Here is a 21,427-nt window from a genome sequence, read left to right on the forward strand (position 1 = left end):
TATTGGTGCTGCAAGAAACCAGAACATTTCTATAGACTTAGGCAGCAGAGCTTCACGGGTTAAGCCGTCATTGTCACTTTGTCAATTATGTACATAAGGAGTTGTATGCTGGTCAAATGGTTTGTGGTGCAATCATTTGGTTGGCCCCAAATGTAAGGTCCGTGAGCAGGCTCTTCAATGTGAAACCCCCCCCCCCCCTCTTCAATGTTCTGACTATATGACTATAGCCCAATCGTTTCAGGTTTTGAGGGCTGCGGGTACTCTAACTGAATCATGGCATGAGGTTGCAGAAGTTCAACATGCTTCCCCCTACCGTTTGGCGGGTGGTTCACAGGGGGATGATACGGTGGTGGCAGTCTGTGCACGAGGTAAACTTCACAGCATCTGGCCCACCTCATTGAGGAAGTCACAGCTGCAGCAGCAGCACAGCTAGCCTGGTAATGAATGACAACATAAGTGCTCCATGTTTCCCACTAATCTGTCGTGTTTTGTCACTCATGATAGGATGGATCGTCCTATTTCCAACAGCCTATTGCATATGCTGACATGGATATCAATTGTGTATCAGCAATCTCTGTTGCACCCAATAAGCTTTTTGTTGGTGTCAAGGTTTATCAGAAGGTTTTGCACATGCAAGTCGACACTTGTGCTGCCGTGTAATTATTCAACTTGCAAACGTACATGGACTTGAGTTCTCCCCCTTAAGCACCAGTGTCACATACATTAGTCACCTACAATAAACAAAGCATTCTGATATTAGGTAGCTTCTCAGCCTCAGTCACATATAAATCTGTGGTTCATCTACTGACTTTTATGGTGGTGAACAAAGCACCCACTGAAAATTTGTTTGGTTTGGATACCTTTAACCTTTTCGCGTTTACTATTTCCGATGAAGTTAATCTTGTCTCTGATCAAGAGCCTTATCCTCAACTCGACTCTTTATGCTCTGAATTTTCTGCCCTGCTTTCTGCGGATTTGGGTTGTGCTAATAATTTCCAAGCCCACATCACCATGAAACCTTCAGCTAGACCCCCTTTTTTTGGGCTTGCTCAGTACCTATGGCACTCTGTGAACAAGTTAAGGCGGAGCTCAACTGCCTCATGGCCTCCGGCTTTGTCCAACCGATCGTATCCAGTGAATGGACTACCCTCTTAGTCATTGTCAAGAAGCCATTCGGTCTAACTTTTGCAGTGATTTCAAAGTTTCTGTCAAAGCTCAGTCTATCATTGACACGTATCCCTTGCCATGCCCTGGTGAACGTTTTGTTAAACTCGCTAGTGGTCAGTATTTTTACAAGAGTGACCTTTCCCATGCATATTTGTTCTTGTTGTTGATGCTGACTCTCAATGACTCTTGGTTAACATGCCTTTTGACTTGCATCAATACCATTTGGCTTGGCCAGCGCACTGGCGGTTTTTCAAAGGTTTCTCGAACAACTCACGAAGTCTGTAACTGGCTGTGCCAACTATCCTGATGATATTGTGGCCTCTACCTCCTCCACTGCTGAACATCTCAACAACTTTCATATGCTCTTTTCGTTGTTACAGTTCGCCGGGTTAAAATACAATTTGGAAAAGTGCTTCTTCTTTCAGCCTATTATTGTTTATCTTGGGTTCAAGATCTCTAGTGCTGGTATCAAACCCCTTCATCAGACTGTGTCTGCCATTGTGGCTCTTCCATGTTCTAAGTCAGTCAAGGAACTGCAGGTTCTTTTTAGGTAATATTGCTTATTATCAAGTTTTTTCCGGGAGCGGCATCAGTTGCACAACCATTACATGCCTTGCTGCATAAGGGGACATCTTTCCACTGGTTACAGGCATGTGAAATGGTGTTCTCTCAACTGAAATTCAGCTAGCTACACCCCCTTTCTTTCGAGCCTGCCCGGTACCTATGGTACTTTGTGAACAAGTTAAGGTGGAGCTTGACCGCCTCACAGCTTCCAGGTTTGTCCAACCAATTGTATCCAGTGAATGGCTTACTCCCTTAATTATTGTCAACAAGCCATCGGAACAGTTACGCTTTTGTGGTGATTTGAAAGTTTCTGTCAATGCTCAATCTACACCTTGCCTCATAACGTACCGACAGGGTCACCATTTAGTGTTAGCAACAGATGCATCCAGCATGGGCTGGGGGCGGTGTTAGCTCACAAATATTCTGATGGCTCTGAACGGCATACTGCATGTGCATCAAAAACACTTAATTTGGTTCAGCTTAGATACTCACAAATACTGAAAGAAGCCCTCACTATTGTTTATGCCATAAAGAAGTTACATGTTTTTCTTTATCGTGTAAAATTGCTTCTCCTCACAAATCACAAGCTGTTAGTTTCACTGTTTAACACCTCAGTGTCATTTCCAGACATAGAAACACATCACCTTCAAAGTTGGGCATTATTCCTCTCTTGGTACAACTATGAGATTCACTTCCACCCCATGGCTAAACATGTGAATGCTGAAGCACTCTCCCATCTTCCAGTCAGTATGGACCCAGTTTTTTATCAGGAGCAGTTACTCCATTTCCATGTTAATGAATGTGTTCAACAAACTGTCGATGGTTTTCCAATCACTAGTGCTCGGATCATGCAGGCTTGTGCTATCAATATGATTTTACAGAAAGTGATACACTGCGTACAACATGGCTGGCCTGAGGCACCTCCATCACAGGCATTCAACCCCACGATAAATATGTTTCAGCATTGTTTCTCTGTCATTGATGGTATTCTACTCCTTGACATGGACTATTCAGCTCCTAGGTAGTGGTTTCCTTGGCTCTCCATTTGGAGATCTTGTCATTACGAACAGTTACACCTGTGTGTGGATGACCAGACAACCCCGGCTGAGACACTGACATTGCCACGCCCATCTGTGTCACTTGACAGATCACCTGATGCGGCTGTGTTCCTGCCATGACTTATGAGGAGTCCCCATCACCAGTGGATGAACTTGGTGCAGCTTCTCCAATAATGGTACCAATACCGATGCAGCTGCCGTTCACACCAGAGCTGTCTCCTCCACCCACCCACCAATTGCAGGGGCACCACCACCACCACCACCACCACCACCACCATCAGGCCCTGGACCTGATGTGGACATGGAGCTCACACTGACGTCACCCATCCTACCATATGGGTTGACACAAGAAGATGGACTACGACGCGGCCCGTGCCCCAAGCACTTCCACCCATATGCCCCAGTATCAGCACGTCATCTCAGTCACAGCATCATGGAGGAAGATGCCATGGATGCCTCACGAACCTGAGCTGTTCCGCAAGGAAAGAGGAATTAAGTAATGTGCACAGACTTGAAAGCTACGTGCATTAGCAATGTGTTGTCATCTGCAAGAGTGCACTGCGAAAGAGCAGTACTGTCAATATCCGATATTGCCCGCCATGGGCGAGTGCCTATTTTAACCCTGCTGCAGTACACTCGCACTCAGTTGTCATGTTATTACTGCTTGTATATATTTGTGTTATCTTATTGTGTTCAGTGTATGTTATGGCGACTGGTGTGCATGCCACAGTCTAATAAAGTTGAACTAACATTCTTGGTTGGGTTGTGTGTCCAAGTTACAACATACATTTATTTGTATTAAGTTGATAAACCCTGTAGCATTGCAAAATGACCCTTGGGCAAATAAATAACTACAACTACCCTCACTAGGGATGCTGAACGAGTTACGGTATACATTAAAAAAAAAAAAAAAGACACTTGTAAGAATTTAATCTGTACACTGCATCGACTATAAACAATCACTAGACTTCTTAATACTATTTGTCCTTATGGCAGCAAAATGTAACCTAGTAAATTAGGAAAACTGCCACTACTTTGAAAAACGCTGCTGCTTCCTCTGTTACATTAAATAGTTTCTGTTTATCCTCTATTGGCAGCTTAGTATTTACTTCATTACGCTGGAAGTATACTAAGAAAATAGTTGCCTATCCCTTTAACAGCAAAGGTCCATTTAGGATACACTACATCATATGTACCTTTACAAAGAACACTGTTACGTGCCCCATAGCTAACAGGAATTTTCAAACCCTGAATCTAGATAATCAGATAATTTGCAGATGATATGGGTGTGAGATATTTATTTTTAATTTTCTTTTGGAATGGCTGGGAGTCCCAGTTTCTTGCTTTACATAAGAGGAGAGATTTTGTGTGTATGTTTGCAGCAAAGTACATAACTCCTATGAGAAAACTAACGAAGAGCACACATGAAAATTATTTAGGAGGCTTTTATTGTGATTGTTCAAATCACAGAATAATTGAAACATGATGTGTTCTATCAGCAACATAAATCATTAAGGAGTAAGCAACCTACCTTTAAAATATAAGGCACGAAACTGAGAACTCCAACAAATTAAAGAAACTTAAAAGCATGTATAAGGATTACTCCTCCTACAAATTTTCTGATTACCCTCATCGGAGAATTTAAAATGCATATGGATGGAAATCAACTGTGCCCCTTCAAAAGGGGCCATTTGCCTTAAGATATGTAGGAAAATCACAGGGATTAATGCCTTGTTGATAATATGACTGACTAAACTAGTGTCTGATGTGTTAATTTACACTGTGACCCATTCCAAAATCCTGAAGGTTCTTTTTCATTAATGGAATGTACAAATACAATGTGTCTGATGTGAGATGCAATCTAGCTGAGTTGGGTAGCCGGGATACAGAAGAAGCATAGAGCACGGAGGGGGAAGGGGATAGCCCGGTACAAGTGAGGGAAGATGCTGTGTTGCCTGTAGGAGCATGCAAGTGGCACATGATGGGGTCATGGAAGGGCTGCAAAGTGCAGCATCTGAAGGCAGTGGTGTAGGTGAGGGTGGTGGTGGGAGGGATAGGAGAGAAGTAGAGAAGGGTAAAGGATTATGTAGGTGGACTGGAAGGATAGAAGGCACATGTAGTATTGGAGTGGGATCATGGAAGGGGACAGGCAGGTGGAGGTCAGAGACTAGTGAAAAGTTTGAGGAGAGGGGAGGAGAGGGAGGGGGGGGGTCACAGGAATAAAGGATACTTTGCAAGGAGAGTTCTAACTTGTGCAGTTCAGAACAGCTGGTGTCAGTAGGAAGAAATCAGATGCCTCAGGCTGTGAAGCAATCATTAAAGTGATGGCATGTTCAGCAAGTGGATGGTCCACTTATGCGTACAGACAACTTATTAGTTGTCATGCCCACACAGAATTTGGCACAAAGGTTGCAGCTAAGTTGGTAGATCATACGGCTGCTTTCACAGGTGGCCCTGTCTTTAACAGCATACGAGATGCCATTGACAGGTCTGGAGTAGATGGTACATGGACAATGTATAGGGCAGGTCTTGCATCTGGGTCTATTGTAGGCATATGAGCCACGAGGCAATGGGTTGGGGGAAGGGATGGAGTAGGGATGGGCAAGGACGTTGCATAGTGTGGATGGAAAGTGGAACAAATGGCCTTGCCATGGTGGATCCACCTGTTCTCTTCAACTGACTGAAGTTAAGCATCATCGGATGTGGCTAGCACTTCAATGGGTGACCACCTGGGTCTCCATGCTCTGTTGGCAAGTGGAATGCACTAGCCCTTGTGATGCCAACTGAGGAATTACTTGATTAAGAAGTAGTGGCTCCAGATCCTGAAACCTGATAACGGCCAAGACAGCAGTATGCTAACCTCATGCCCTGCCAAACCAGCATCTGATGACACCTTTTGGGCAAAGGATGACAATATGGTAGTTGATATCGCTAGGCCTTCTGAGGCCTGTTTGGGAGAAGTTTTGGGTGAGCGATGAAATACCACTGTAGAAGGGGTGGGGAGGATATTTCTCATTTCAGGGCAAGATGAGAGGGAGCTGAAGCCTTTGCAGAGCATGTGATTCAGTTGCTCCAGCCCTAGGTGATACTAAATTACGAGAAGAGTGCTTCTTTGCAGTTGGGCGGGGCATGGTAAGTGACTGGTAAACAAGGTATGATTCTGGACAATGCTAATTTCAGTCTATGGAGGCCTCAGTAAGATGCTTGGCATATTTTGAGATGGGCTCCTCATCACTACTGATGCAATGACCAAGGGTGTACGGCTCTATGGAAGAAGCTTCTTGGTGTGGAATCTATGGCAGCTGTCGAAGTGGAGGTACTGTTGGTGATTGATAGATTTGATGTCAATGGAGGTACTGGTATAGCAATCCTTGAGGTGATGCTTGACATTGAGGAAGGTGGCTTGTTGGGCTGGGAAGGACCAGGTGGAATGAATGGGGGAGAAGATATTGAGGTTCTGGAGCAATGTGGATAGGGCATCCTCACCCTCAGACCAAGTAATTAAGATACCAGCAATGAATCTGAAGCAGGTGAGGGGTTTGGGATTCTGGTTGGCTGGAAGGGTTCCTCTAAATGGCCCATCAATAGGTTAGCAGAGGATGATGACTTGTGATGCCCATTGATCTACCATGGATTCATTTGTAGGTGATACCTTCAAACAAGAAGTAATTATGGGTGAGCATATAGTTGATCATGGTGACCAGGAAGGAGGTCACAAGTGTGGAATCTGTTGGGTGTTCAATAGTGGCAAGGCAATGGGCATTGGGGATGTTAATGTAGAGACAAGGGGCAGCAGCAGTGATGTATAGGCCACTGAGTGGCACAGGAACATGAATAGTGGGGAGCTGGTGGAAGATATGGTTTATTTCTTTTTTGACTGGAACAATCCTTTGAAGCAAAAAAACTTTAATGTGGGCATATGCCCTATTTCAAACAGTTTCCGAGAAAGAACATGTTTACTGTACATTCTTTTTTATTTCCTGTATTATTTGATACACAAAAAACATTTTTGAAATGGAATTTTACTTGCCCATTTGAAAGAGTAGTCCCACATTAGTGTAGTGTGACATTTGTTTTATCAGTATGTATTAGCAGGGACAGTAAAACATAAAGAATAACAAGTAGTCCAGCAGTGGCAGTAACACCCTGTCCTGTGCTGACTACTACTACTACTACTACTACTACTACTACTACTGTGCAGCAGATGGTTATTCTCTGTTTTACTGTCCCAACATATAGATAAAAAATATTGCATTACACTCATGTGGGATTTCTCTATGAAATGGGCATGTAAAATTACGCTTTAAAATCATTTCTCTGTATTGAATAATACAGAAAATAAATAACAATGTACATTAAATGTGTTCTACCTCAAAAACCAGTCAGAATAGGGAAAATGAAGTATTTTGCTTCAGATGATTATTGCTGTCATAACCTGAATATTGACCATTCCACCTGAGACTCCCTGTATAGGAGATTATGTCATGAGTAATAGCCTGAAGGTGTTGGTTCACAAGGGCAGAGGTTCTCTCTGTGAGGAGCACAATCACCATCCACAATGGGCATCTTGGGTAGTTGGGTTTATAAACTTTAGGAAGCATGTAAAAGGCAGGAGTGCAGAGAGTGGTGAGGGAGAGAGAGAGGGAGACGGAGATGGAGAGGGTGGAGGTGGGGCGGGAGAGGGAGAGAGGGGGGATGGGGAGGGGGGAGGGAGGAAGGGAGGGGGGAGGAGGGAGGGGGGAGGGAGGGAGAGGGAGAGGGAGAGAGGGGGAGAGAGAGAGAGAGAGAGAGAGAGAGAGAGAGAGAGAGAGAGAGAGAGAGAGAGAGAGAGATATTCTGGGATGGGCCTAAGATCCTGCTGCGTTTGTAGAATGGATCACTAGGCAGGGCTTGTATGTTAACTTTTCTAACAGCTGGCAGAATCTTTCCACCAGGCAGTCCCTGTGAGTCATAACCACAGTTCTGGAGCCTTTGTTGGCAGGTAGGATTATAAGATTGGCATTAACTTTCAGGAGGTGGATTGTGGTTCTTCCTATAGATGTGAGGTTGGCTCCCATATTGATGGATTTGGGGAATGGTGGTGAGGCACCTTACCTCGAAAACACATTGCCTCATGAATAACTCTGCTGTTTTGCTACATTTTATAATTCAGATACAGCATGTGGATAATCATGATTTCAACGCAAATTATCATTTTAGACACATAGACACGTGGCCTGTAATTAACGTCATTCTTAATGCCTGGGAACGATCTGTTGTTTGACCAAAATATATAACTTAATTATTCTTTACAGAAGTAGTGTACAGCTATTATGCCAAATTATGACTTATGAAAAAAGATTATATAATACCCTTTCATCACAAAATTGTTGAGCTAAATTCAAAATAATTATAGCCTACTTAGCTTTTAATGAATAAAAATAATAACAATAATAAAGCACTAATTTCTAAGCAAAATCCCAACTTTCTCAGATGAGAGATGAATTTAAATGGGCACCGACGTCTACTTCGTGCTGTGATGCAGAATGCAGACGATAGGGAGTGAGTGTTCCATTGCAACCTCTGAAGCGGAATGGCTATACATCACTCCAAAACTAGGTTTCATCTAGACCAGTGGTAGTCAACCTCGTCCCTACTACCCACTAGTGGGTATTCCAGCTTGCATAGTGGGTGGAACAGGTTTTAAAAACATTTTCATTAGATTTTCATAAAATTTTTATTTTAAGCATTTCGTAAGTAATTATTATTATATGCTTAACCTGCTGTAATCTGCTTCATACATTTTATAATGTTAGTTCCTTCCCTATTTTATAAATCATCATTACTGTGGAACTGGTGGGCGATTAGAAAATTTTACTAGTAACAGCGATACAGTGGGCAGTAGGTAAAAAGAGGTTGACTCCCCCTGATACACACCACTGAAGCAGGAAATCAGACATGAAGTTTTTGAACAATGCAACCTGGTATTCCATTTAAATTATTATAAAGTAGATCGCAGAAAATTCTACATTAAGATGCTCAGAGGACTGGTTCAACCAATGCTCCACAAAACGGAAAACGATTTGGGAAGCAAATTCGTAATGTACCACAATATAGTCAATTTCTGGATGAATAATTACACGAAAAACCCTCAAAATGGCTAATGCAAGGAGAAGTCTAGAGAAGACTGCCAAAAATAGGTGTCAAAAACCAGAGGATGGTTGTAATAACACCCAGTGCTTAAGCGTGGAATAAAGTAACAGTTTTCATTCTGATGTTCTTACCGGATATTGATGGGAAGTTTGTCACCAAAGGAAGGCTTACGAAACGAAGAACTTTCATTGCAGGATATATAAGCTCTTGAACATTTCGGATAATGAAATTGACAGCAGATTTTTGATAAAGCTGGGCGATAAATAGACCAGTTACTATAAACACTAGTACAAATAAAAGTTTTAATACAGACAGAAGAGCAGAATACTTTCTAATAAAAGTATTTAACGAGGACTGTTTTTCACTACAATCGACGTTCTTGTAAACATAACCATATAGTGATTTATGGACGATTTTATTTATGTTCCCGTCATCTAATCCGCGGTCTCTTGCAAACACTCGTAGCTTTTCCGATTCTTCCTCATAATAAGTTAGCAGTTCGGAATTCGACAAATTATTTCTCATTTTACCGCACCTCACGCGATGCGCGCCTAACCTGTCACGCATGAAATTCTTATCCTGACGTTCAACTGTCATTTTAAGATGAGACTATGACCGAAATTAGTAACTTCGCTACTTCGTGCAAAATGATGTTGTTTGCAAACATTGGAAGTGAACAGCATCATTAGAAACACAGTGACTTAAAATGTGGAGCGGAAATGCACGACCAATAACTCTTCCTAATTCCGGTAGGTCAATGTATTTATTTGGACAGCAAAGCTGCTGGATTCTAAGGAGACATACGTCGAAATAAATGACTGGGCTGAAGACTTCCAATCTTGAGCGGATATGTAAGTATTACAATTCAACACCGATTGCTAAATGTCGTTTCGAGTGGCATTGCATAACCTTGTTGTGAGTACATTGACTTGTAGTTGAGGCAACCAATTCCCCACCTGTTTGTAATCTGGAAGGGGAATCCGTACCTTATGTGACCTTATTTCTCCGAAAAGAACGAATTCAGAATTGAAATCTCGCGAAATTCGTATTTGACATGCTGTAACTAACAATTCAGATTGTGAAAATAGCCCTTGAGTCAAATGACAATTGAACTAAATGTGCCATATATTTTAAAGTGCACAGTGATGAAATTAGGTTATTATTCAGGTACAGTTCTGTTTAGATTACTCTTATGATTAAGAACATGTAGCATTTTCGATTTTTTTTGTCATATGTGGTTTCCTGTTTTTTATATTAGTAAAAATTTGTTAACATTTGTTGTCATAGGTAACTAATTGTAGAAATTCAATTCACAGGGTGCGGTGAGGAGTTGGAGGATGGCAGAGCCAGATCGCAGCTCAACCGATGGCACTCCTGAAAATGAAGTAGATTCAGGTACACAGCCTGAAAGTGCACATAGCAATGAAGATGGATGTGATCAAGAGAATGAAGCAGATCAGTCTGGAGGTCAAGGAAGCCCTGTAGCATCAGGTGGCAATGAAGGAGCCCTTAACACCAACTATGACTCTAGTGATGGAGCCATTCCAATACACAGGTGTGACCGTTGTGATAACTATGAAACACTTAGTCGCTCTGCATTTTTAACTCATTTGTCCAGCTGCTCCGTAAATGAGGGTGAGTCATCAGCAGCAGACAGGAGTCATGACCGTAAATTGTTTCAGTGTGATGTGTGCAATATGAAGTTTTCTAATGGTGCAAATATGAGACGGCATAAAATGCGACACACAGGAGTAAAGCCTTATGAATGTCGTGTCTGCCAAAAGAGATTTTTCCGCAAGGACCACCTGGCAGAGCATTTTACAACCCATACAAAAACATTACCTTATCATTGCCCCATTTGCAACAGAGGTTTCCAGCGTCAGATTGCAATGCGAGCACATTTTCAAAATGAACATGTTGGACAGCATGACATGATCAAGTCCTGTCCACTCTGCAGTTATCGAGCTGGCTCAATGAAGAGTTTACGTGTTCATTTCTTCAACAGGTAGTGATTTTACTGTCAATTATTATTTTGCTTCCAGTGTGTCAGGTTTATTATAAATGCAACAATAGCTCACCTTTTTTTTTTACATGGTGCTACTAATGAGTAAGAAGTATATATATTGACCTTAGATATTAGTTTGATGATAAGAAGCCGTGAATGGGAGATAGAGAAAAAGTGCGGAGATGAACCATAACTCACTATGCAATGGAAGCATTAAATGTTTTTTTTTTTTTTCATTTTTGACTGGTTATGTTTTGTTGATAATGTTCCACTGAAATCTTGGTTGTGCTGACAGGTTGACCTGTATTGATCTGTAATTTAGCCCACAGTCTCATAAGTTGGATTTAAAAGTGACAACCTGGTTTTGAGTAGGTAAATCCAATGCAAGTGAATGCAAAATAAATGATGTAGTAACATATTGATCTGTAGCATAGCATGAGGTCTATTTTGTGCCAAATTTAACACTCTTTCCAAAATTTAATGTGCTTTTCATTATAAATAATAAAAGTGTGGTAAATTCAAAAACCTACCTTAGATACATAATGTAGGCTATATGTCATCAATGAGTATTTTGTTATATGTTATGTTAGTGGAAATATATGTGTGTCTTATATCTTAATAATGGTTACAATTTAAGTGGTCTCAGTTACAGATAAATATACTCACCCATTTTTATTAAAAAGGTGTACTGAAGGTGCAATGACGTTTTAAACAGCTGGTATTCATTCGTCAATACAATACATGTAATTCTTCGTGGTTGTAACTGTAGGTTCATAGTTCAATTCTCGGTAAAAGTTATCTATTGGACTCCCCTTGCAGTTTTCATTATGGTATGGATGTAAACATTAGTTTTGCTCTGAGTCAATTTTTTATCGCAACCAGATTTTCTGCTTTCACATTTGTTGACTTCACCAACTCGCAACCAAATTGCCACCTTCCTACCCAATCTAGACCTCGGGCTGTACTATAGATCAATCTGTCACTCTGTCACAACAACCAAGCTTTCGGGTCGTGGATGGGGGGGGGGGGGGGGGGTTAAACATAATTTTAGCCCTGTCCTCAACTTAGAATTAATTTATGTTTTGCTTGTGTCAAATGAGAGTATTTTAAGCTAGTATACTGTACTGATGTGTGAAAAAAGATGCAGCTGTTTTAGACTTTGGTCACCACAGTTTACATTTTTGAAATTCTTCTACATAAGTGTCATAAAATGTCCTAGAACTTCGTTACTTGCTTCCTTGATAGCAAATTAAATTGCAGGCGTAATATTCCTCCAGAAACATTAACAACTACTTTACATATACCAGTACAAATGAAATATGCTAACATTCAGTAGTGGCCTTTGTGTTTGACTTGTGACATTACCAATTGGCACATACAAACATCTTATTTACATGCAGTATGGTGATCATTATGTCATTCAAACAACCATAAGAGAAGCATAATAGAAAATATATCCAACTAACAGGATACTCATGGGAAACCGGGGGTTTTGGGTAGGGACATACCATACAAACGTTGCCCACTCCCCTCACATAGGAACTGAAGTAAAAAACCAAACAAAATTCCATGAACGTCTCAATACAGAAAGATCAAAAAATTGGTATGATCATCTTCACTTAATATCTATAGGTAAACTGAATTTCGCGATACCAGCTAATGATGAAACAGCAACATAACTGTTGGTACTAATAAATTCACTTGACCTGTATAGCTAAAACGAACTCCATGCTCCCTACCAGTGAAAATCACAGTGATATTTGCAGAGAGAACACTGCAAATGCTAGTACCAATAATTTCACTTAACCTATACAGCTAACAGATCTCTGACAGCAAAACAACAACATTGATAAAAAAAAAAAGTAAGTATATAATACTGGTGGTATCAGTCAGTTCGCTTGACCTACATAGCTGAAATGAAGTCTGCCATAACGACCAAAGACACATGATTGATACCTGAGAAGTAACAATTTGTTTACAAAATAGGACAGATATAATTAGCTACACATTACCTACATTGATAAAATCGACTCCACAGTGCCGAATAACTAGGAATAGACAGTATTCACAAACAAACCAAATAATATAATTTTATTTATGTTGTCTTGTATCATTAATTTCAGTCAACCTAAACAACAAAAATAAAACTACAATTGCATTAAACATATGTCACTATGATCATAATTTAAAAAAATAAATAAACATGTTTTAACAACGTACTTACGAAAAAAATGCCAAAGAAAAAGATTTAAAAAAAGAAAACATCATTAAACAATCCAAATAACACAAAAAGAACACAGCCAAATAAAGAAATCCACCCTATTTGCTTTCCCTGATACAGTCATCCCTCTCTTCACCATCTGCTAGACCCAGCCTCCCCCCATTTCTCTACACTAAACACCAATAAAACAAAAATCAAATGATGAATCAATTTTAGCAAACACCTCAGCTCTTTCTATCAGCCTGCATGATGTAGCAGCTTTCACAATTTTCATTCCCTTCTCGCAGTGCTGCCAGTTAATGTAGCCTGCCAAAACATCATATTTTTGCAGAAGAATGGCCATACTTGGAACACCAGCAATCACCTGACTATTGCCTTCTAAAGTCAGAACTGTAGTATCTTATCCTACAGAACAACAGAAACTGACAAATACACTATTTTCCTGATATTGAAGTTCAGCACTAAAGAGCACCACCACAACCTACACACCTGCTACAGAATGCCCCCTTCTCACATGTCAAACTTCAAATACCTCGCCCCACACACACACACACACACACACACCACAAAATCATTATGTCATGGATCAAAGCAGATGCCTGGTGCCAAACATTTCACACATACTTCTTGCAGAAGACACAAATGGATCAGAATTTCACAAGCATTCAGAAATTGCACTTTTTGGCTTGAGAACTCTAGAATAGGAGGTACTAAGGAGTTCTATTCACACAAGGACCACAAAAATAGTAATTAAAGGTGTGCTTCATAATGTACAATCATTTCTTTATGATCTTACTCTGTGTGAAGAGAAAAGAAATACTCTGCTGTACTCATTTTTTAACTCTTAGTAATGCAGGATTCTTATGTTCATTTGTTGGTTAGGCTTTTGTAAATGCAGACTTTTCATTTGATGTGTGTATGATGTGCCTGCTCTGTAACATGCTGCATGAACTGCTGTGATGCGTACATGCGTTTTTATGTTGTGTGTGAAATGAAACATGTTGCATTGTTGTGTATTATGTGCTAACTCTGGAACATGCTACATGGATGGCCATGACGAGTACTTGTGTTTTTGTGGTTGTGTGTGAAATGAAACATGTTGCATTGTCTCCTAGCTTACTGTGCTTGAAAAGTGTCAAGGAGTTTGCTTAAATTAATGCAATGTGTAGTTTAAAATCTGAAATATCTTATGCATTTTTACAGAAACCACTGTATAGCTTTTCATAAGGCACCTACGGGAAGCTTACTATTTGACTCACAAGTGTGCCATACAGTCAAGTGATTGATAACTCAATACTTTCTCCCCTTATTGGCAAAATTTTGGCACCAAAAATGTCGTCCATCACCGGGATTTGAACAAGCAACTACAGCATTTGGCAGTACTGCATTATGATTTAATGATGTTTTTTTTGTGGGGGGGGGGGGGGGGGGATGACTGCAAAAGACTTAGGTTCATTGCCAAGATAGTGGGAAAATTCCGTTGGTGTAAAAAGGAGACAGCTTACAAATCACTTGTATGTGTCATCTTAGGATATTGCTCAAGTGTGTGAGACCTGTACCAAACAGGACTAGAGGATGATGAATGTATACAAAGAAAGACATCACAAATAGTCACAGGAGAGTGTCACAGAAATGCTGGAAAAGTTTCAAGAACCCATATTATGTGAAGAACCTAGGAATATAATATAGCTCAATACAAATAACTCTCTTGGACGCTGCAAAGATGAGATTAGACTAATTACAGTATGCAAGGAGACATGTAAGTACTAATTCTTCCTGGATTCCATTTGCAAATTGAACAGGAAGAGGCTGTAATATGTGATTCCGGAGGAAGTACTCTCTTGCACACCCTTCACAGTGGTTTACAAAGTATGTCTACCAATACAGGATATGAAATGGAAATTCTGTGGTTAAATATAAGCATGCCTTGCGCTTCCACTACTTACTATCATGCCTGGGAATAAGGAGCGTCCTCCCCATAATCATTCTCACCCTACCAGCAGGTATCCTGCCACCCACCCATCTGCACAAAATCCTAGTCCATCCATATGTCACACATACTCCCAACCCATTGCCACAATGGTCATAGACCTTCGGAAACATAGGTGCAAGACCTGTCCGATCACCCAACCAGCACATCATACTCCAGCACCTCCACAGGCTTCCCTATCCTATTGGAGAGAGGGAGGTGTATTACATACCAGATATGCTGTATTTCTGCACAACATTGTATGTGAGCATGACCACCAACCAGCTGTCCACTTAAATGTATGGCCACTACTGAACTTTGGCCAAGAGCAGAGTTAGCAGCTGAACATGCTCCTGAGCATAACTTGCTTGACTTCAATGGCTGCTTCAAAACCTGTTTCATTTGGATCCTTCTTCCCAAAACCAGCTTATCTTATTTACATGGGAGCTGCCCTTGTAATGCATTCTTCAGTCCCATAGTTTCCCTGACCTCAGTCTCCACTAGCCCCTGAACCGACACATCCCCCACACTCCTCAGCTCCTTCCCCGTAGTACTAACTTCTCTCTTCCTGCACTCATATCTCTTCTCCACCATGTGTCTCTGTCTCTGTTCTATCTCCCCCTCTTAATCCACCCCTCTACATCATTGTGTACTGGGCACAGCTTCCCCTGCCTGTGATAAGAATGTGATTCCAGGTGTCACATTCCTATCCTGTGCATTTGCTGCCTCTCCTTTCTAACCGTCAGCCACCCTTTCTCAACCAAACTTATTAATTCTCCTCATCCACACCAACCGAGCACAACCCATCAACCCAGTCAAACTGCAGTGGCAGTCCAGTGCAGTCAGTCAGGGCAATGTAGCTGAACAGGTGTATGTGTGCACATGTATGTGTACTCTTTAGCTCCAAAGGAGAGTTCATCTTAAAGCTAGTGGTGTTCTCAGTATTGTTTATGTGCCTATTGACAACTCATTATCTCAACTATCCAGTGAGTTGTTATGTTTGCTCTTTTTAAATTCTTTAGATATAGCATATAAGTGTAGAAAATGCCTCAGTTATTAATTACAAATTTGTTGTTCACCATTCTCAAAACTTTCTGAAAGACTAAATTTGTGTGCCAAACCAGGACTTAGACCTAGACCCTAACATTTCATCAGCAATGCATTTTCCAGCTGAGCCCAATGCACAGTTCAACTCTGTCAGTGTGCTTCGGTACAGAATATGCTCTGCTGTAGAATGAGACATTTATTGTGAGGACATTCCACTGGTTGTGATAAACAGTTCTCCATCATATATATTCTCTTAAAGTACTTATCCTACAAGACAGGAGGGAGGTATTGACATATTGTAGCTTTCATGTGTGTGTAGATAGTTGAGTTAGTAAGAGAGTTATTCTTTAATGCCTGGGTTTGGATTTGATCTGCAATCAGACATACAGTTTTAGTCTCTCAGAAATTTCAATATAGTGAACTCTGTACTGCAAAGTGGACATTCATTTTTGACATCAGGTAGTGTTAAGGTGATATGATATTGAAGGTTTTCATGGCAGCATCCATGTATAAAATTTTCGCAGTGTTCAGACCCCATCATATTTAAGTTAAAACATGAGCTTCTGAAGGTAATCACCATCTTGTTCATCAGGAGATGACTGACTGCCAGCAGTAAGTCTGCCTCCTTTTTACTGGTGTTCAAGCTTGATGTTGGTCACTTGACATCATTTGGTGTTTTGACTACTATTGATGGAGGCATGTCACCTGGAGGACGGGATTCCCATGCACAAATGAGGTAAATCAGCAGTGAGGCAGTAATGGACCCTTTTTCCAACTGGTTTGTGATAGAGGGGTGGAAGGGGAATGGAAATCATCCCCAGCATCACTTATATCCATAAGAATTAATTTTTTTGGCTTTATTTCTTTGAAGAGATTCTGTTTCAAGTGTTCATTTCCAGGCACCACTCAGATTGCAACCTCTGCTTGTTTTAAAATTATTGGTGCACACGTGAATTTCTACCTCTTCTGTGTTACAGAGTCTCTGTAAGTCAAAGCATGGAAGAGAATTGTCTGTAAGGCTGTCCTCCATTATCACTGATTTTTCAAAATTTGTGTATTTGGTGTTCTGTCTGTGATTCGTGCAGATTAATCTGACCACATTAATTCCACACATTCAAACATTAGGTTTACTATGGAGATGTAAATGAAAAGCAAGTGCTTGGTCATGTTTGTTCAGTGGAAATTGGGTGGACAATTAGGTCAGTCCCTGTACAGAAATTTGACATATACAGATATTTATTTAAATAATCAGACTTTTCATCATCCAGCTCAAAAATTCTGTTCTGAGCGTCTTATTACACAGACCACAGCTAGTTTCAGATCATGATCACCCGGTATCTGAATTAAAACATCATAATAGTTTTATGATCTTAAGAATGTGTTGAGGAAAACCTATAAAAAGCACATCAAATTAGTGGTGCATTCACTGGTAAATGTTGGTGCAAACACATTCAAAAGACAAACCTGTAATACTCATTCAATTCTGTGGAGTGAGCTCTAGCAATACTGGGTGCATGGTAGGTAAATATGGTATTAGACCATTATTCCAATCTACTTGGGAAATTTATAGTCTTGTTGCACCCAGTGAAAGAAAGCCCGATCTGAGAGTATTTGGTGTCTACAATATGCCATGTGAATGTGGAGCAGACAGTGTGTATCATTGCTCTGCATTCCACTGAACATAGATGCTACATCAAGTATAGAAATCTTGAAAAATCAGCAATAATGAAACACAGCCTTATGGAAGTGCGTAAGGTTAACTTGGAGAATATGAAGATCCTCTCTCATGCATAGACATATTAGGATGTTACAATTAAAGAAGTGGTAGAAATTAATCGTTGCTTGGTGGCACTTAAATGCCTCATTGGCGATTCCCACATTTGCGCATGCGAATCTCGCCGTCCAGGCGACATCACTTTGCCAACGGAAGTTAGAAAAGCAAGCGGATGTCAACCAACCAATGGCAGTCTTGAACACCAGTATAAAAGAGTCAGTCAGTCTTCTTCTGGTGTACAAGAAGGTGATTATCTTCATCTTATCTCAGGTTTGTCCCAGTTTGAACAATGAAAAAAATATATATACAGTTAAGGTGTTATGCTTTGCATGTGGCATGTAATTTTTGGATATGTTGATCTAATGCACTCTGGCTCAACTTATATGGTCACATTGTTTTGAATAAAGTTTTATTCCTACTCTGGAGTATTTGAGTGATAGAATATAGATTCTTATCACAGTTAACTAATGTTATATTGTCATTTAAATGAAATAAAACCATTTACCTTTAATGTGGAGTCTTTAATCTTAAATGTGAGCTATAATCTGTCTGCCCAGTCTGAATTTATATTCACCTTAGGTTTTTGTAATAATGTCGTATATATCGTGTAGTAATCCCCCCCACCCCAGTACAAACATATTCTAGAAGCTGTACTCTAATAAATATTAGGTTGCTGCGTAAGTTCGTAGTATTTTTCCATAAGTTTAATAAACACAACAGATACACATAACAGAGAATTTACTCATCAATAGTGTAGTCTCCTTCACTACTCACAACAGTCTGCCGATACTGGGGTAACTTTTCGATTCCGCAACTGTAGAAATCGTGTAGTTTTGAGGTAGAGAACTCATGTTTGGAGTGCATTTTCATCTGGAGTGGAAATTCTATGAAGGTTGTTCAGTAGAGAGCAGAAAAGTTGAAAATCTGAGGGTGCAATATCAGGTAAATAAGGTGGGTACAGAATGACTTCCCATCCCAACTGTTTGGTGTTTTTTGTCAGTCTAGCTGAATGCAGGTGAGCGTTTTTGTGGAGTAGTATCACTTCATGCTGTCTTCCTGGTCTTTGTTCTTGGATTGCAGCTGCAAGACTTCTCAGTTGTTGACAGTAAATGTCAGCAGTGATGGTTACACATTGGGAAGCAAGTGATGGTTGCACATTAGGAAGCAATTTGTAGTACTACACCATACAATTTCTGTCCCACCAGATACATAATATTGTCTTTTGTGGATGCATTAGGTCTTCCACCAGATACATAACATTATCTATTGTGGATGTGCAGTGGTCTTTATATGGGGAGTTGCTGCTTTGTTTGAGCTCAACTGTTCCTTTTTTTGCCTTACATTAGCATAAATACACTGTTTTTCATCACCACTAAAAATACAGGATGGAAATGGTCGGTGTTGTTCATGAGCCAATTAATGACAAGCAAGCACAGGTGCATATAGCCTATATGGTCATCCACTGATTTTTGTAATTTTGTCATGTAGCATGCTGTATCCACACACCCTATGGTGGAATGATCATAGTTCATCACATTTGCCAATTCAAGTACACTGATGTGGAGCATTGTGAATTAATGTGTTTAAACCATCTTTATCAAACCCCAAAGGTCTTTCTGAATGTGGAGAGTCACGAAGGTCAAAAAGGTCCTCCTTAAAACAGAAAACCATTTTCTTGCTGTGCTCTATCCATTGGCATTATCGTCATACTTGGCACAAATGTTTCTGGCTGCCTCCATTGCTGTCACCCCTCTGTTGAACTGAAACAGAAGAATATGTCGGAAATGTTCTGATATCTCCACTTGGCACTTCATTTTCTAGTTTCCACAACTCCATTCACTTACCTCCAAATGACAAAATGATAATATGTAAAGTGAAACAGCAACAGTAAACTGGAAATAAAAAAATTACAATTGATAAATAAATTCATGGTAATAGGAATACCGACATGTTGAACAAAAACACAATAAACTTATGCACCAGCCTAATATGTCAGATGATTTGGAAAGTTTCTTTTGGAGAAATATGTATTGAACATGAAAATAAAATTTGAAATATGATGAGTCTCCTCAGCAGTATGTTTATTGTATTTTGTTTGGAATGCAGAGGGATAATCAGCTAATTCCCCTGCATTCCATTTGTGGACATATCTTCCACATTATAGCGCTAATAAAACTGTAAAAATCAATTTATGTGTTCCCAGAGCTTAGTATAAAAAGAAACTGCATAATCTAAAAGCAAGTGCAAGCATCAATTTGCATGGCCCCACTTGATTTACTTAATGCTATATATAATATTTAAGCACTCATTTTTTCTATTTAGTTTTCCATTTTCTATGTCTTCATTGACAGCAGGCTGCAACCATCAGATTTTATAGTAGTTTGGTCCCCAAAGTTACAGAACATCATAACAGCAAAATGCAGTGTTGTAGTGCCATTTTGACAATATTTGGCAGGGCAGCAGTATCTCCTGGTATCAAAAGTTGTAACGTAGTCGTGGAGTAGACACAGTGATCTAGGAATATAAATCATATTGTCTTTTTATTTGCAGTTACTCATAAAAAAGGCAATTTCTTTGGTCCATAATGACCATCCAAACCTAAAATAATACAGAGAGACATGATAGAAAAGAACACGATCTTTTATATTGTGCATCACATGGCGAAATAAGAAACTTAACATTGGCAGAAAAACTCAAATGATAGCTGAACATGCATACAATTGGTTCACAGCTAATAGTTTAAGTCTTATTCTCACAGACTTGTACTGTGCATCTTCAGACCCGCACTAATTTTTGACAGAGTAGCCATTAATGATAATACATTAACCCTGCAGTGGTCATGCTCTAAAAAGAAACGTCAGTGGTCACATGGGCTACGTGAGTATGCCACTTTCTCATCTAAAACATTACATAATCACTTTTTGAAGAAGTTTTTCTCTGAGTCACATTTTTGAAAAATCAGCAAAATTATTATAGTTCTAATTTTAACTAAACTCACACCTTTTTCTGTGACTGAGATAAAAAGAAAGATAGTGTGAAATATATTAATCTAATCATGATTCCCTGTACAAGACATATGGAGGAATTTAAAATATTGGGGAAAATGGTTTTCTGACACGAATTGCACATCTTTCAAGTACACCTATGCGTGCTGTTTCACAGACATAGCAGCATTCCACAGAGATCCTCTCATTCTAGAGGTCAATGGCTGGCTTCCTACCAGAGAAATGGAAAGAAAATCTTATTTTTGACAACAGTAAGTGTTTTGTCCCCAAAGATAAAAGATACATCTTGCCAACATTTTATATTACAATCTTCCATGGGCAAGTGTTGTCACCCCACCAGAGACAGGTCGATAAGCTGGCCTCGGCATTCAACAACAATGTGGTTTTTGTTCACTGTTTTCAGATGCCTCCCTGGGACTTCTTTTTATTGTTCAGACTCGCAATGATGGTTCTGATCTTCAAGAACATCCTCTTCATCTTTAGAA

At 40.0% G+C, this 21,427-nt stretch overlaps 2 protein-coding genes across 2 annotated transcripts in view; one reads left to right on the plus strand and one right to left on the minus strand.

The window, feature by feature from the left end:
* The window catches only part of LOC126175855 (uncharacterized), a 59,619-nt gene extending 49,963 nt beyond the window's left edge, over nucleotides 1-9,656 (minus strand). Inside the window, exon 1 of the mRNA XM_049922862.1 lies at nucleotides 9,053-9,656. Within this exon, the coding sequence (XP_049778819.1) occupies nucleotides 9,053-9,518 (466 nt within the window). The 5' untranslated portion in view covers nucleotides 9,519-9,656. The remainder of the gene's footprint in view (nucleotides 1-9,052) is intronic.
* The window catches only part of LOC126175854 (zinc finger protein Helios-like), a 72,663-nt gene continuing 60,871 nt past the window's right edge, over nucleotides 9,636-21,427 (plus strand). The window contains exons 1-2 of the mRNA XM_049922860.1: nucleotides 9,636-9,772; nucleotides 10,238-10,926. Of these exons, the coding sequence (XP_049778817.1) occupies nucleotides 10,259-10,926 (668 nt within the window). The 5' untranslated portion in view covers nucleotides 9,636-9,772; nucleotides 10,238-10,258. The remainder of the gene's footprint in view (nucleotides 9,773-10,237; nucleotides 10,927-21,427) is intronic.

The sequence above is a fragment of the Schistocerca cancellata genome, chromosome 3, assembly GCF_023864275.1.
Source record: "Schistocerca cancellata isolate TAMUIC-IGC-003103 chromosome 3, iqSchCanc2.1, whole genome shotgun sequence".
Lineage (NCBI taxonomy): Eukaryota > Metazoa > Arthropoda > Insecta > Orthoptera > Acrididae > Schistocerca > Schistocerca cancellata.